The sequence below is a fragment of the Vanacampus margaritifer genome, chromosome 10 (genome assembly GCF_051991255.1).
Source record: "Vanacampus margaritifer isolate UIUO_Vmar chromosome 10, RoL_Vmar_1.0, whole genome shotgun sequence".
In the NCBI taxonomy this organism is placed as follows: Eukaryota; Metazoa; Chordata; class Actinopteri; order Syngnathiformes; family Syngnathidae; genus Vanacampus; species Vanacampus margaritifer.
In genome coordinates, this window is record NC_135441.1 from 24335738 (window position 1) to 24349959 (window position 14222).

At 38.1% G+C, this 14222-nt stretch overlaps 1 protein-coding gene across 1 annotated transcript; it reads left to right on the forward strand.

The window, feature by feature from the left end:
- The first annotated feature begins 6835 nt into the window (after positions 1–6835).
- qdpra (quinoid dihydropteridine reductase a) lies at positions 6836–13118 on the forward strand. The gene is made up of 7 exons (XM_077577250.1): positions 6836–7032; positions 7149–7241; positions 7831–7927; positions 8524–8664; positions 10043–10151; positions 11954–12037; positions 12769–13118. The coding sequence occupies exons 1-7, from the start codon at positions 6949–6951 to the stop codon at positions 12869–12871; spliced, it is 711 nt and encodes a 236-aa protein (XP_077433376.1). The 5' UTR covers positions 6836–6948; the 3' UTR covers positions 12872–13118.
- Positions 13119–14222: the final 1104 nt, after the last annotated feature.

Sequence of the window (14222 nt, forward strand, 5' to 3'; positions counted from 1 at the left end):
TGCAACACATCTCATTCAAAAATGCAGAAGCTCCAAAAACTGGATGTATGCTGCATGTTCTATTCATTTTGTTTGTTTCTTCAAAAATGTGGCATGCCTGCAAGCGCTACAAGCATTTCATCCCACTGGAGGAACATTTGACAGCATAACAGTTTCTCGCCTTTACGCATTTTACCTCATCTATCAGATTCCCAGCCTGTCACCTCACATTGTTTTCACCCCCACCAACAAGGATAATCTGATTAAATGTGTGAAATGCGTAGAAATTACAATCATGTGACAAAGACGTAAAATGTCAGCCTTTTTCTGAGTTAATTAACAAAACGCAGGACTTCTGTGCTGTAATTAACTGCTACACAGATGGAACTAAATCTTTTATCATGGGCTGCTGATCTTAATTACAGTTTCACATTTATAATAAAAAAAATGTTGGATCTATTTTCTATATTTTAAATGGTAATACCCAAAAAATAAACCATGGTCCAGTTGAATCTCAAAGATCAAAACTAGCCCAGATAAAAGCAGAATCTGCAAAAAGCATCAAAGATTGTTGACAGTGTGTCATTTTTCCATTTACATCCTAGCATTTGGTTCAATAAGACAAAATTTGGAGCAATAAAACCAACCATTCAGCACTTCACCTAATGCATCCAATCTTTTTTGTTGGTATTTGACAATGTCAAGGTTTTTATCATCACATTAGAAGAAAGCACATCCTCTTACCGGAAAAATGTCTTTCTTCCTACTTCTAATACACGGGATGAGTCGCCCCACTGCTAGACTGGCTCTACATTGAGTTGAGCCAGTGCTTTATGGGGGGGAAAATGCCTCAAAGCTCAAAGAAAGCCAGTTTGAACTCATTCACTGCCATAAATAAACTATTTCTATTAGTTGAATGTTTTTTTCTACTTTTGTTAACAAGAGTAAGAGAACCTAGAAAATGTTTTTATTGTACATTTAGAACAGATAGAAAATGTGTGATTAATCGAGAGTTAACTAGTGAAGTTATGTGATTAATTACAATTTTAAAAAATTTAATCACCTGATGCCCCTAATTTTTAATAATCTTTTATTTAAAAAAAAAAAAAAGAAAAGATTTAAAAAAAGAAAAGATTAAAAATTAGGGGCGTCAGGCAATTAATATTAGTAATCGTAATTAATCGCATGACTTTACTAGTTAACTCACGATTCATCACAAATTTTATACCTGTTTGAAATGTACAATATTTTTTCTCTAGGTTTTCATACTCTTGTTAACAAAAGTTAAAAAAAAAAAAAAAAAAAAAGTTAAACTAATAGAAATAGTTCAAATGATTTTTTGGACGTCTATAGCCGTCAATGGCAGTGAATGAGTTAAGTAGGTTAGAATGGTTAGGGAATGGAATTAAATGTACTGTCATTGCACAAGAGTACAGAGCACCAAAATTCTCTCAACAGGTACAACCCAGGGAAAGAATGGGAAGCCTGACGGGTCGCCAAAAGGTGCTCAAATTTTATTATATGAAAAAAACAAAGTGGGTTTAGTGTGGTTAAGGTGGTTTAGGTTAAGGTGGTTTTGGTGACTGGTTACAGTGGTTCAGTTAGGTGCTGAAAGTAATACCTGACTCATTTAGCCATTTTCAGCATTAATAATATTTTGTCTATAGTTAATGTGATAACTAAATTATTTTTCATTTTTCAGCTAAGTTTCATCATTATTTACAATCCTGTTGAAAACACTGGCAAAAAGAGCTTGTTGCAACATGGCTCTGGCTGGTCTCTTATACTCTCCTGCCACCTGCTGGCCGTTTTTGGTAATAATTACCATTGCTTTAAAGCGATACTTGACTCATTGAGCCATTTTCAGCAGTAAAAAGTTCATATTTTGCCCAGAATGAGTATGACAACTTCATTATTTTTCATGTACAATTAATACCTTTAAAAACATTTTTTTTTTACTTGCTGTCGACTGAACATGACATCACCTGTGTTGAGGAAGTAGGTAACGACCAATAATGGTTCAGTTTGCTGAGCCAACTCAGAAAACGGGTGAACCATGATTGATTGTTAGCTTCTTCCTCACCACAAGTGATGTCATCTTCAGTCAACAGCAAATGGGAAAATGTGTTTTTAAAGGTATTAATTGTACATGAAAATTAATGAAGTTATCAAATTAATTCTGGTCAAAATATTAACTTTTTACTACTGAAGATGGCTCAATGAGTCAAGTATGCCTTTAAGCGTCCTCTTCAGGTCAGAAGCTGCATCAAAGCCTTCTGTATGCTCTAGCATAAAAAAATATATATTTTTGGGAGTGCATGCCAAAGTATTAAAAACATATTTATATGTTTTTGGGATTGAATGTGTTACAAATGTAAGCATGTTAGTTGTATCGTCCTTCACATCTCTTTAGACTTACACGGTGGTGTTGTGGTTTTCTATATGATTTGTAATTAACCCCAAGAAGATGCGATGTTGGCTAGAGTACACATTCAAGTTCCCTCTGAGGTGAGTTGATGTCAAAACAAAGCTTAATTACAGGCTGTTTTGTTGTTTTGAATTCATCTCATCCTTAAACAACAAGACATCTTAGGAGATCTGGTGTATGAAAGCTTGTTCTCCCAGCAGAAGGAAAACTGATAATGAAAAGATTCATGACAGACAGTCGTGTTTTTAATTAATCGGCGAGGCTGCGTTTGGGCATCAAAGAACAGCTGCTGGCGCGTTCTACGCTACTTCCTCCCCGAGACCGGAAGGTCCCGCCTCACGGGAGCGTGAAACAATTCCAATTCTTGATCCGTCACCAATTCGTATTTTGTTGATTGTTTCCTTGCACACGCGTGAAAAAGCGAGACCTCAATAGTCACCCGCGCAGAAGCTGCTGATTACCTGCAACTTGCCGCCAATCTCCGTCTAATCACACTCGCACCCCCACCGTGACCAACCCCCCCCCGTGGAGAGAAGCTTACTAATCGAAACAGGCTCACATCTTTGCAGGGCTGATCTATACCAAAGGTGTTGCTGGGTTTGAATCCCACTTCTGACACCAATACCGGGGTGGATTGTAGTCTATCCCAGAGGCATTAATGGATTCAAATCCCTCGTCTGATACCAATTTTGGGGCGGGGTCAGAGTCTATCTCAGGTACCTACAAACCAATTGCTGTCAACGGAAGTTTGGGCGTTTTGTTTGTTTTTATTGCCCTCACATTTGGCCTTTGTGTTGTCATAATTAATCTCAAATGCCTTGTTGGTATTGGAATCAAATTGTCTGACAAATTTTGTGGCAATATTGTCACCTATCCTGAAGGCGTTGTTTAGAACTCCACTTACTCCACAGTATCTGTTTATTTTATTTTATTTTATCGATCAAATGCTACTTATTCACCTCTACTTTTTCCACTGCCAAGATAGAAACAATCATTTTAAAAAATATATCATAGCTTTAGAGACATATTTTTTTATTGTTGGTGTGATCAGGCTCCAAATTAGTGTTGCCATGTCAATTAATGCCCCAAATTAATCTTAAAAATATATATATATATTTAATGGTGTTGATGTAATTAAGCCTTAATGTCTCATGCTTAATAATTAATCTTGACCTTTGAGCCAACATTAAAGATGCTTGTGAAAGAAAATCGCATCCATTTGAATGTGTTCAGGATTGTGCTTTCCTGCTGATCGAGAGACGCTTGGACTTTTAGCAAAGACTCATGGGGACATCTAGTGTTGACTGAGGTAAAGACATTTTCGGTGTGCCGCAATGAGGAATTTCAATCAAAGTTGTGCTGCGTGACAGACAGACTGTACGTTATACAATATAAGGCCATTCCACCCACCTATTCAATAAAACATGTTCCACATAAGAAAGTTATGAAAAAAAAGTTTAATGTTACAGGATAGTGCACTTCAAATTATTATTATTATTATTATTTTTAAATGATAGCAACTCTTCCTATTGACCAATATCAGATCTGATATCAGCTCTACTTAGTAGGATGTAAACCAAACCTCACTTCTCACAGACAGTAATGATAGTTGATATGAAATAATGCTATTGCTAATATTTGGATCAATACAAATCTGCCCATCATGTTTACAAATTTACATCCATCCATCCCACTACTGGCACTATATTTACTTTTCGGAATCATACTGATATTGTCCCAGTACTTAGCCTAATTTGTATCTGCTTGATTCCCAATCGTCAACTCACCCTCTTAAAATAATAATTTTGTTTCAAAAATTATATTTTTGCAAAAAAAGCTTCTTTTTTTTTCCCAAATCATCTATATTTTCATGATGCAAATGGTTAAATATTTTGTGTTTCCTGGGGGGAATTAAAAATGACTTAGACGATTAGTTTAAGAAGGCATTGAAATGTTGCTATCACTGAGAGTGGTTATGTATTTACTTAATATCGGATCAATATCAGTACTGGGCTTGCATTTACTTTGTATTGTCTCGATAACAAATCTTATTTTCGCTAACAACCGACCCTGTATTTATTTTGTATCAAATTGATACCAATATTGCTGTATCGCATGACTTATAGCGCAGCTGTATCTTGTCCCAAGTCAGATCTGGTCCACCTCATTATTTTAAATGGCACGCAAAATCAAACAAAGTGTGTTTACTTCATGTTTCAAGCTAAATGTACACTGAAAAAAACAACCTATAGAAATTACCCACTAAATGTACGGTTACAATTTGCATCCACTTTAACTGGGTACATTTTAATCATACATTTTGGTGAATTATTATATTAATTTGATCATTATTAAATGCTTTACATACGTTGAGTAAAATTGACCTAACATTTTTGATTATATTCTACAACCAATTACTAACACTAATTGGGTAAAATATACTCACAATTTCTTAGTACAGTACTACTCAAAATTAATTACTATTAGTTGCTAACTTTTACTTATTCAGCAAAGTTAATAGCTATAAAAAAAAAAACACTTTTAAACAAGAATATTTCTATGTTTTTTTTAATCTAACAAATGTATTAATACAAAAATACAAAATCAAAGAATGTTGGGCTGCAACCTCTGATGTCCAAATTTTGTCAGTCTTTTTTTTTTCCTCTTCTAAACAAATATATTTGTCAAATTTCTTTGACAATGGAATGTTCATGGCTCAAGGGTTTCTTTTTTTCTCTCTCTGTTTATTGCAAACAAATATTTGTTTTCCCTAAATTCCTTTTTAACATAAATTGGACAAATATTGTCTACTGCAATATTTGCTTTCCACTACTTTCCGTGACTTCTGATTTCAAATTCAATTTGTTGTAAAAAAAAAAAAAATGTTTAATGAATACTAAATAATATACTTTGTATGTTTTCATACAGCCCTCTGAGAAAAAACACAACTACCATGTGGCCTGCGAAGAAAATACATTTGACACCACTGCTCTAAAACCACAATAACAAACAAAAAGCAGATACTTTTTGACACCGATCGTGCGATTGTATCTCATTATATGTGTAAGTGTACCTAATGTTGCGGCAGGTGTCACCACTCTGACGACAAGGGGCATAACAAGCAGCCTGCTGCTGTCGTCATTAATCCAGACTTGGGCTTCTCGTTGTGGGCGGCGGCGAGGCTAATTTGATGTTTGTTGACAAGAGGATGGCGGCAACATGTCATCCGTGTCTCTGCGCCTCCTCCAGGTGCAGCCAGGAGACAATAATGAATGTCTCGTCTCCGGATCGCTGGCTCCTACTTCCCCTTCATCTTCTCTGTAGGAGAAAACAGCACAACCTCGAAAACAAACGGTCCTTGGGGAGGCATAATTCCCAATAAAGAAGTCGGGAATGTTGGTTCGCAGCTGCCATTTTGTTTTAACAATTAGCACTGTATTAGCCTCTGACAATGTGGTCGCTCCACAATGTTGTCCTTTAAAGACGATTAGTTGCTCCACAATATTGTTTGCTTAAGAAAATTTGCTTTCCAATAGGCTCCCATAGTAAACCCACAATATGGTTGCACCACAATGTTGAGCTCCTCAGTGATGACTGGGCACTCCACAACGGTGTGTGCTTTACCAAAGAGTTTGGTAAACTCTCACACTTGCACGTGATTGCCCCATAACGTTGCCATTCCACAGTATTGTTTGTAAAACGACAATTAGCAATTTTTAGTAGAATCTCACGTGATTGCTCCATAATGTTGTGTGCTTTAACAGCAGGACATCTATTTGTTCTTCTGCATTCACAGCAGTGTTCTTATGCATGTGTCATACAGTTTAAATGTGATACACATTATTCACGTGGGTGGTATGTAGCATTGAGACAGTGCAGATAATGACAACAATGATGCTGCTCTCTGCTGTGTCATCAGCATCTCACTAGCACTGTGCAGTGCCTGATGAATGGAAATGAGATTGTCAGCTCAAAACAAATAAATCTAATACTCCCAGGCTTTTATGGATCCCTAAAAAATCCAAATACAAGTTATTCGCTCAGCTAAATGACTTATACAATTCTTCTCTGATCAATGCTTGATTATTAATCATAATATAGAACACACTTCTTAGTGTTATGCGGAACAGCGAAACTAGACCCAAATTAAATTTTATTCCAGAGATTACGTATAAAGCAGAAAACCTTGAGAATTACGATGTACATGAACGCATCAACAAATCCACTCCACCAACCTGTTGCTCAACTGGAGACACTTTAATTTATGTCCTTTTACCGACCTTTTCTATCTTATAAACCACTTTGTCTCGCTGAATTGTGACTTAGTACCACTCACTATGTGCATGCATACACGGTAATAGTGAAGCGGACGATGAGAATGAAAGGCAAAATTACAGGGTGTCCTGAACGCATCCTAAAATCGGCTCCACCAACCTGTTGCTCGCCACGGGAGCCGCCTCCTCTCCTCCTTCCGTATTGCCTCCTCGCCGGCTGCCTGCCTCGGCTCGGCTCACTCTCTGGCTGCTCCACCCGGTGGAAGCATGGCTGCTAACAAAGTGATAGTTTACGGCGGAAGAGGCGCGCTGGGCTCCAAGTGTGTCCAGCATTTCAAATCCAAAGGATGGGTGAGTAGACGCGTGCTAGCCAAACATGCTAACTTAGCTAAGTAGGCAGCTAGCCGGTGATTTATGGAGTTAAAATAAATGCGAACGTAAGCGTTTTTCTCCTTTTAACTTATTAGTGGGTTGCCAATATCGACATGGGTGCGAACGAGGAGGCCAACGAGAACATCATTGTCAAGTTGACGGACTCCTTCTGCGAGCAGGCTGGCCAGGTAAGTGATGACAGACAGTTGAGCGGAGAGGCGATTAATTCAGGTTACTTTACAGGCTACTTGTAAAATACAACGTGATGTTATTACATTGCTTTTACGTTTAATTATGGTTGGGAGTGTTGCGTTAAGTTGCCGACATGAAAGTCTGTATTTTAACTGGTGTTGCGTTCATGTCACCTGCTACAATCTGTGTTTTAGCTGGCGTTGCGTTCATGTCACCGGGAGAGCGTTGGTTTATTGCCGGTTTTGCGTTCAAATTAGAAAAAAAAAAATCCTGCTTTTTTTATGTTGACTGTTTAGGGCGGAGAACAAAAGTCTGCTTTTTCAGATGTCACGCAGATGTTTCTTCCACTAACAAATAATACTATATAAAACCTACTTATTTTTGGTCAATTACTCTTGTGCATTTGTACGGATCAACTACTGATAGTGAATTTACTGTTTTGATCCTTTGTTCTTAAGCTGCCTTGTGACCACAGACATCAGCTGATACTAACCACCCCTCCCCCATTTAGCCCTAGAATTCGTGACATGTTTTTGATGTTTAAAAAAAGTTTTTTTTTTTTCTTACTTTTTTTTTTTTTCATAGGTCACATCGGATGTCGCCAAGCTGCTTGGGGAGCAGAAGGTGGATGCCATTTTGTGCGTGGCTGGCGGATGGGCGGGAGGCAACTGTAGTTCCAAAGGTAAAAGAGGACAACATGTGTTGCTTTGAACAAGCAAAACTGAAACCAAATGAAGTCTGACAGGTGGGCAAGCACTACGGAGACCCAACTGTTTGTATACAAGACTATACAATTCTTTTCCATAACATATCCCCTTTATAACCTCAAAAGGGCAGAATGACCTTTTTTTTTTTTTTCAGTTACAAGCAGTAATGCATTTTCTCATGACAAATGGTAGAAATGGCCGTCAAACTCTGATGCCATTTTCTGCCCATATTAGCCGAGGTAGGCTAAAAAGCTTAGCATCGCCTGTCTGTCTAGCATTCTTGCTTCCGATTGTGGCTCATTTGGGCTAATTAACTCGGAGGAGTTCCGCAAAGTATGATCCCACAGAATGGCTACTTTGAATAAAAATGAACAACTTCTTGTTCAATTTTGGGCATGGGGACTTAAGGCTTTTTTTGTGTGTGCTGTTATAGACATGTTCACCCAATTTCGACTAGTGAAACTGGCGTTGATGACAGTTTTTTCCAGCTTTCTCTATGATTGAACATTTTACTAGGATACACCTTTTGAGATTGATCAGGGCATCATAATTGTGTGTTTTTGCTCTACAGACATGTACAAGAACACAGATCTAATGTGGAAGCAGAGCGTGTGGACCTCCACCATCTCCAGCCACCTGGCGGCCGTGCACCTGAGGCCAGGAGGTCTGTTGACTTTGGCGGGGGCCAAAGCCGCTCTGTCAGGGACCGGAGGTGAGATGTACTCTTGTGTGCGTTTGCTATTCTCATCCACGTGAACCTATTGATCTGTGTGTTGTTGTCCGGCTTGTCAATACAGATGATGCGTGTAATAGAAAGCACCGCAGGTAATCGACTCTCTTATCGGAAGATGCGCCGATAAAATGGATCTGAGCAAGAGGGAAAAAATGAACAATTCTGTGCCCGGTAAACAGAACGTCGATGCTCTGATAGGCCCGTTTGTCCATCAGCCGGCACGCTGACCTGGCCGCGACCCAATCGCCTTGTTTCGATCACTGGCAAAGCGAGGCCGAGTCAATATTTAGAACGTAGCTGACCGGAGTTCATGTCGGGAGACTGTGCTCCAAACTTTTTAGCTGCACACAAGAATCCTTTGATTTTTAAAAAAGAATGTATTACGGATTTGTATGGTATTAATAATCTTTCTTTGCCCACATTCGCAGGCTGTCAAATGCATGCCAAAGCAGCAAGTGGCACTGGGATTGAACCTCTCATTAACCAATCAGAAGCACAAAGAAATTCATTTTAGAAAAATCATTAGAAAGTCATTAGAAAAATCTGATTATATTGTTAACTCATTTGCTCCCAAAAACCTATAAATACATTCTATTTTAAATATTACCATACTCCCAAAGACATATTTATGTTTTTTTATTTATTTATGTTTTTTTAAATGCTAAAGCATACATAACTGAAGAGAATGCTGGAAGCTATGGTAGTTATTACAAAAACGGCCATCAGGTGGCAGCAGAGTATAAAAGATCAACAAGGGCCGAGGTGCAACAAGCTCTTTCCCCACTATTTTAAACAGATTTGTGAATGAGTTTGAAACTTAGCTATGTTCTAAATGCTAATTGCTGCAAAACATAAATGGATAGAAATATTATTTTTTTAAGTTTTTTTATTTTTATTTAAATAGCCTACTTTTATTCACGTTACCATGGCAACTCCCCTTGTCGTGTTATTTACACCCAGGACACCATTAGGCTATTATTGACCATTAACTCAAAAGGTACTGTGAAAGCAAACGAGCTCATTAGGTCATTATCAATAGTGTAAGGGGATCATCGAACCTGTGTCCTGTCTGATAGCTGAGGTCCGCACCCCCAGCCTGACCTCAACTTTGCATCCATTCTGGCTTGGACTTTTAACTCATTTCATGTATGGAACAAACTTGAAGGAGAACTCCCCTCGCTCCTATTGGTCCTTTTTTTTTTTTTTACTAGAATGCCACCAGACTGCGCCAAGACGGGAATTCTTGAGATTCTTTGCAAAGCCACTTTACATTGTTGTTTAGTGCAACCAGATGCTGAGGCTACAAAACATTCTCATCCAACTCCTCTTGTTACCTATTTCCTTCATTGACCCAAAGGCATGATGGGCTACGGGATGGCCAAGGCCGCTGTGCACCAGCTGTGTCGGAGTCTGGCAGGCAAAAACAGCGGGATGCCTTCCGGGGCCGCCGCGGTGGCCATCTTGCCGTAAGTCCTCAACTGCTGCATTTCTCTGGTTGTCAAGCCAACTTTTGTGCTTTCCATTGAATTAGATTTGATTCGCCAAATAGCCGCCGGACCCAATTTAGTCAACGGGCGTGTCAATTGAGTTCACTGTGGAGCACACTCCGTTGCTAACCAAAAAAGCAGCACCTACCAAGCCATGAAAGCAGATGAATTCAAGTTTTACTTTTTATTTTGTTTCCAACTTTTACTTGGATGATTTGTAATACTGTTGACATTGTTCAATGTTATTCCAAAATTGTGTTAAATGAAGGTCTCCCCCTCAATAGATAGATATAAATTACATTTACCGGTAATTTGAAATTAAATTAAAAGATTATGAACTTACAGTGACAAAAAAAAAAGAAGTAATTTTTTAAATTAAAAAATACAAATATTAAAAAGAAAAAAAACTTGAACATATATAAATTACAAATGAGCCTAATGTATTTCTATGACCTTTAAATAAAGAAGCCATTTTCTTTTAACATTTACAAAGACAGACGCTGTTGTGCTGTTATTAACCATGTTCAACATGCGTCACAGATGGACGGATAAGCAGCGAGGCAAAGATAAGCAGCAGACAATCATCATAAATTCAGATGCAAATGGCAGATCCCTGCTGGGTCTGTTTTAGCTGAATGATGTCCTTTTGCACAATTGTCATGGCAATCTCAAATGCTCTTTCTTTTTTCCCTTTGTATCTTTATTGTGTCTTCCATTTGGTTGCCCTTTCGAGCGGCGGCGGCGGCGGCGGCGTGCTGAAGGGAAGCCGTCACATCTGTTTTGCATGAGCCCATTGACTTGCATTTCTGCTGCTTTTCACCCTCACACACCAACTTTCAGTCACATGACCGATGCTGCCTGGCGTCATAAGGCAAACCATGTGCCTCCTTTGTGTGGCAGCTTTTTGTTTTCCTCTCCAGCCACAGCATTAGGCACACCTGCACAATGTAACGAGACCCTAAATTCTGCTGCTTTTAGATGATATGGTCACCTTTGATTGAGTGAAAGGTGTTCGTGTTTTCTTGTTTATTATTTTGCTAGCTAGACAGACTCGGAGAGATATTTGTAATATTTGGGTTGGCTAGAGGTAATACACAGTTTAAAAAAAAAAAACTTGTTTGTTTATAGTAAAAGTCTACACACCCATTGAAACGCAATTTTTTTTTAGAGATATGAAAATTAAGACATTAAACTTCTTCCAAAAGTGTGACCTGCAGTTATACTGTACAACTCATTTAAAACAAATTGAAATCTTTCTTAAACAGGAAATAAAATACAAACAAACAACTGAAATATTAATTCAATAATAATATAATATTAAATAATTAATATTAAGAAATGCACAAGTGTTCTTCTCTAATGTGGCCGGGTTCAGAATCAAGCAATGTCATTTAAACTCAGTCCGTATATACCTGCCACCATTTACAGTGCTTCTAATAATAATTATAATAATAATAAAATAAATATAAATAAATTGAGGTGTTTTACTTGCCTTTTTTTTTTTAAGTCAATTAAAATGTTACAAAAAACGTCTTTATTTATTTTGGTTTCAATTCAAAAACATAAAATATTCCTTATTTAAAGAACTGTTCACATCGCAGAATATTTGATAAACTTCAATATTTTTATTCCTATTGCTTTTTATGTTTTCGTAGGCTTTTCTCCACTGGACAGGCTTTCAACCATTGAACATTTGCACACAGCGATGCTTGTTATGACTCATGGCCAGACGCTTCTGCCGCTGCTCACCCTGATTGTCATCTGCCTCCGTTTCTTAACAGGGTTACCTTGGATACGCCCATGAACAGGAAGTTCATGGCAGACGCCGATTTTGGCACGTGGACCCCTCTGGAATATGTTGCAGAGTGAGTATGAGTTTATTAGATTACCGCGACCATCTAGCACACATTATACCTCGTTTTCTAGAATCCATTAATCCAGGCACAGTTATAGATTTATTGTGCATTGTTTAACCACTTCTTATACTTGGATGATTTTTTTTGTTTAAATATAATATATAAATATGCAAAATAATACACAATTAAGGTTTTATATTGACAACAGTTGAGTCATTTTACTTAAAAAAAAAAAAATATATATATATATATATATATATATATTTTTTTTTTTACATTATTTCCTGTGGGATTGTTTTGAAACGAGAACAAATGCACATGCATTTAGACAGATCCCGAATGTGTAAAAAACCCCACACCAGAGTGCCCGGGGGATGAGATGGAGATTAGATGAGGGTCGTAGGGATGCAAATAGAAAAGAATCCGCCCGGCGGAGGAAATGAAAAGCGATGGCGATATTTTTTTATTAGCACGATGACCTTGCACATGATGAACGGGATGGTGCATTTGTGAGCGCTGGAAAAGTTTGCTTTTTTTCCCCACGTTATGTTCATTTCTCAGTTTTGCTCGGGGCTTGTTTAACGATCCAAAAGTGCCCCAAATGAAAAGAAATCCACATAAACATTGGTTATATATCACTATTATTATTATCTATGTGGCGGCTCCAATACAAAATCCACATCTGAAGGTGTCTGCCGGCACGTTTTAACCTCTCCTCACATCCTTCCCCCCCGCTTCAGAACGTTCTTCAAGTGGGCCACGGGCGCCGACAGGCCGGCGTCGGGCAGCCTGATGCAGCTGCTCACCTCCGGCGGGAAAACTGAGGCCGTGGCGGCGCCGTAGAGGACGGACAGATAGACCGCAGTGGCGGCATTGGTCGTCGAGGGAGAATGGAAGATAAGGACGGAGAGGAGATAGAGAAGGAGGATCAGGAGGTGATGGAGTTTGAAGGCAAGAGGGGGGTGGTGGGAGAGGGTAAAGAGTTCAGTGTTACATGAAGGATAACAGTGCCATCTAGCTGTGGATGTCAGTAGTGATGTTAAGACATGTGCTTGCCAACAACTTGATTATAAAATATATCATAAAAGAACCAATGTGATGTTTTATTGGTGGGAAAACAAGCGGTAGAAAATTGATAAAATAAGTGACAAAAAGAAAACAAGCGATGGGCCAAAATATTAGGTACCCAATCTAATGAAAGCCAGTGACACAAATAATAATGCTCACTTTTGAGCGACATTAATTTATAGGCTACTTTTTTTTGTTACTGTGATTAAAGTTTGAATGCACAACATCATCAACACACAGTAAGCTGTTTCTAATATTTTGACCCTCTCAGGTCGCTACATGAGGTAACCAAAACATTAAAAGTGACAGCTTCAGCTACCATAAAGTGCTATCACATATTTGAATAAAAAAATCAATGTAGAATAGTAATAAATCATCTGCTCTCTGACTAGCAAACAAAAAATAAATAAATCAGAAGTTAGTGTTCTTATAACTTTATTTTATTATTTACACACTGAAAGCTGTTTATTATGTTATCTTAAGGCAACCCAAGTATTACATATACAGTTAAATTTTCCATAGGTAATACATATTTTAAATTTGTAATCAAAATAAAATGAATAAAAAACACTAATCAATTATTTACTTTCTCACTGGTGATCATTACTGTATACAGAACCTCTTGAATATTTTTATTTATTTATATAAAAACATTTAACTAAAACATTGATTGAAAAATGCACATTTACCTTTCCAAAGGCAACATTTTCTATACAGCTCTTATTAGTGCAGGTGTATCCATTGATGTGTCCTTTGAGTTTAGTCTGGCTTCTTTTTATTTTTGTTTTCTTGACAGGAAAAGCATGTAGTATTGCATTATATTTCCCCCCACCAGATGGCAGTGTTTAACAAGTCATATTGGACACGCGCACGCCTGCATGCACGCCTGTGTGTGCTTGGGCATAAAAATAATTTACACACTGCTCTTAGCTCGCCTCCCTCTCACCTTGGCGAATGCAAATGCGCGCTTGCATCCATTCCATGACCAATAGATTATTTCAGCGAGCCTGTTTTCACTTGTGTGCACAACAGCAGCTCGTATATTCAGCAGCAGCAGCAGTGTGGAGGCGAGTGCTCATAAACAGGCGGAGTGGTAAACTCTGCTGTTTCTCGTCTACGGCGTGCT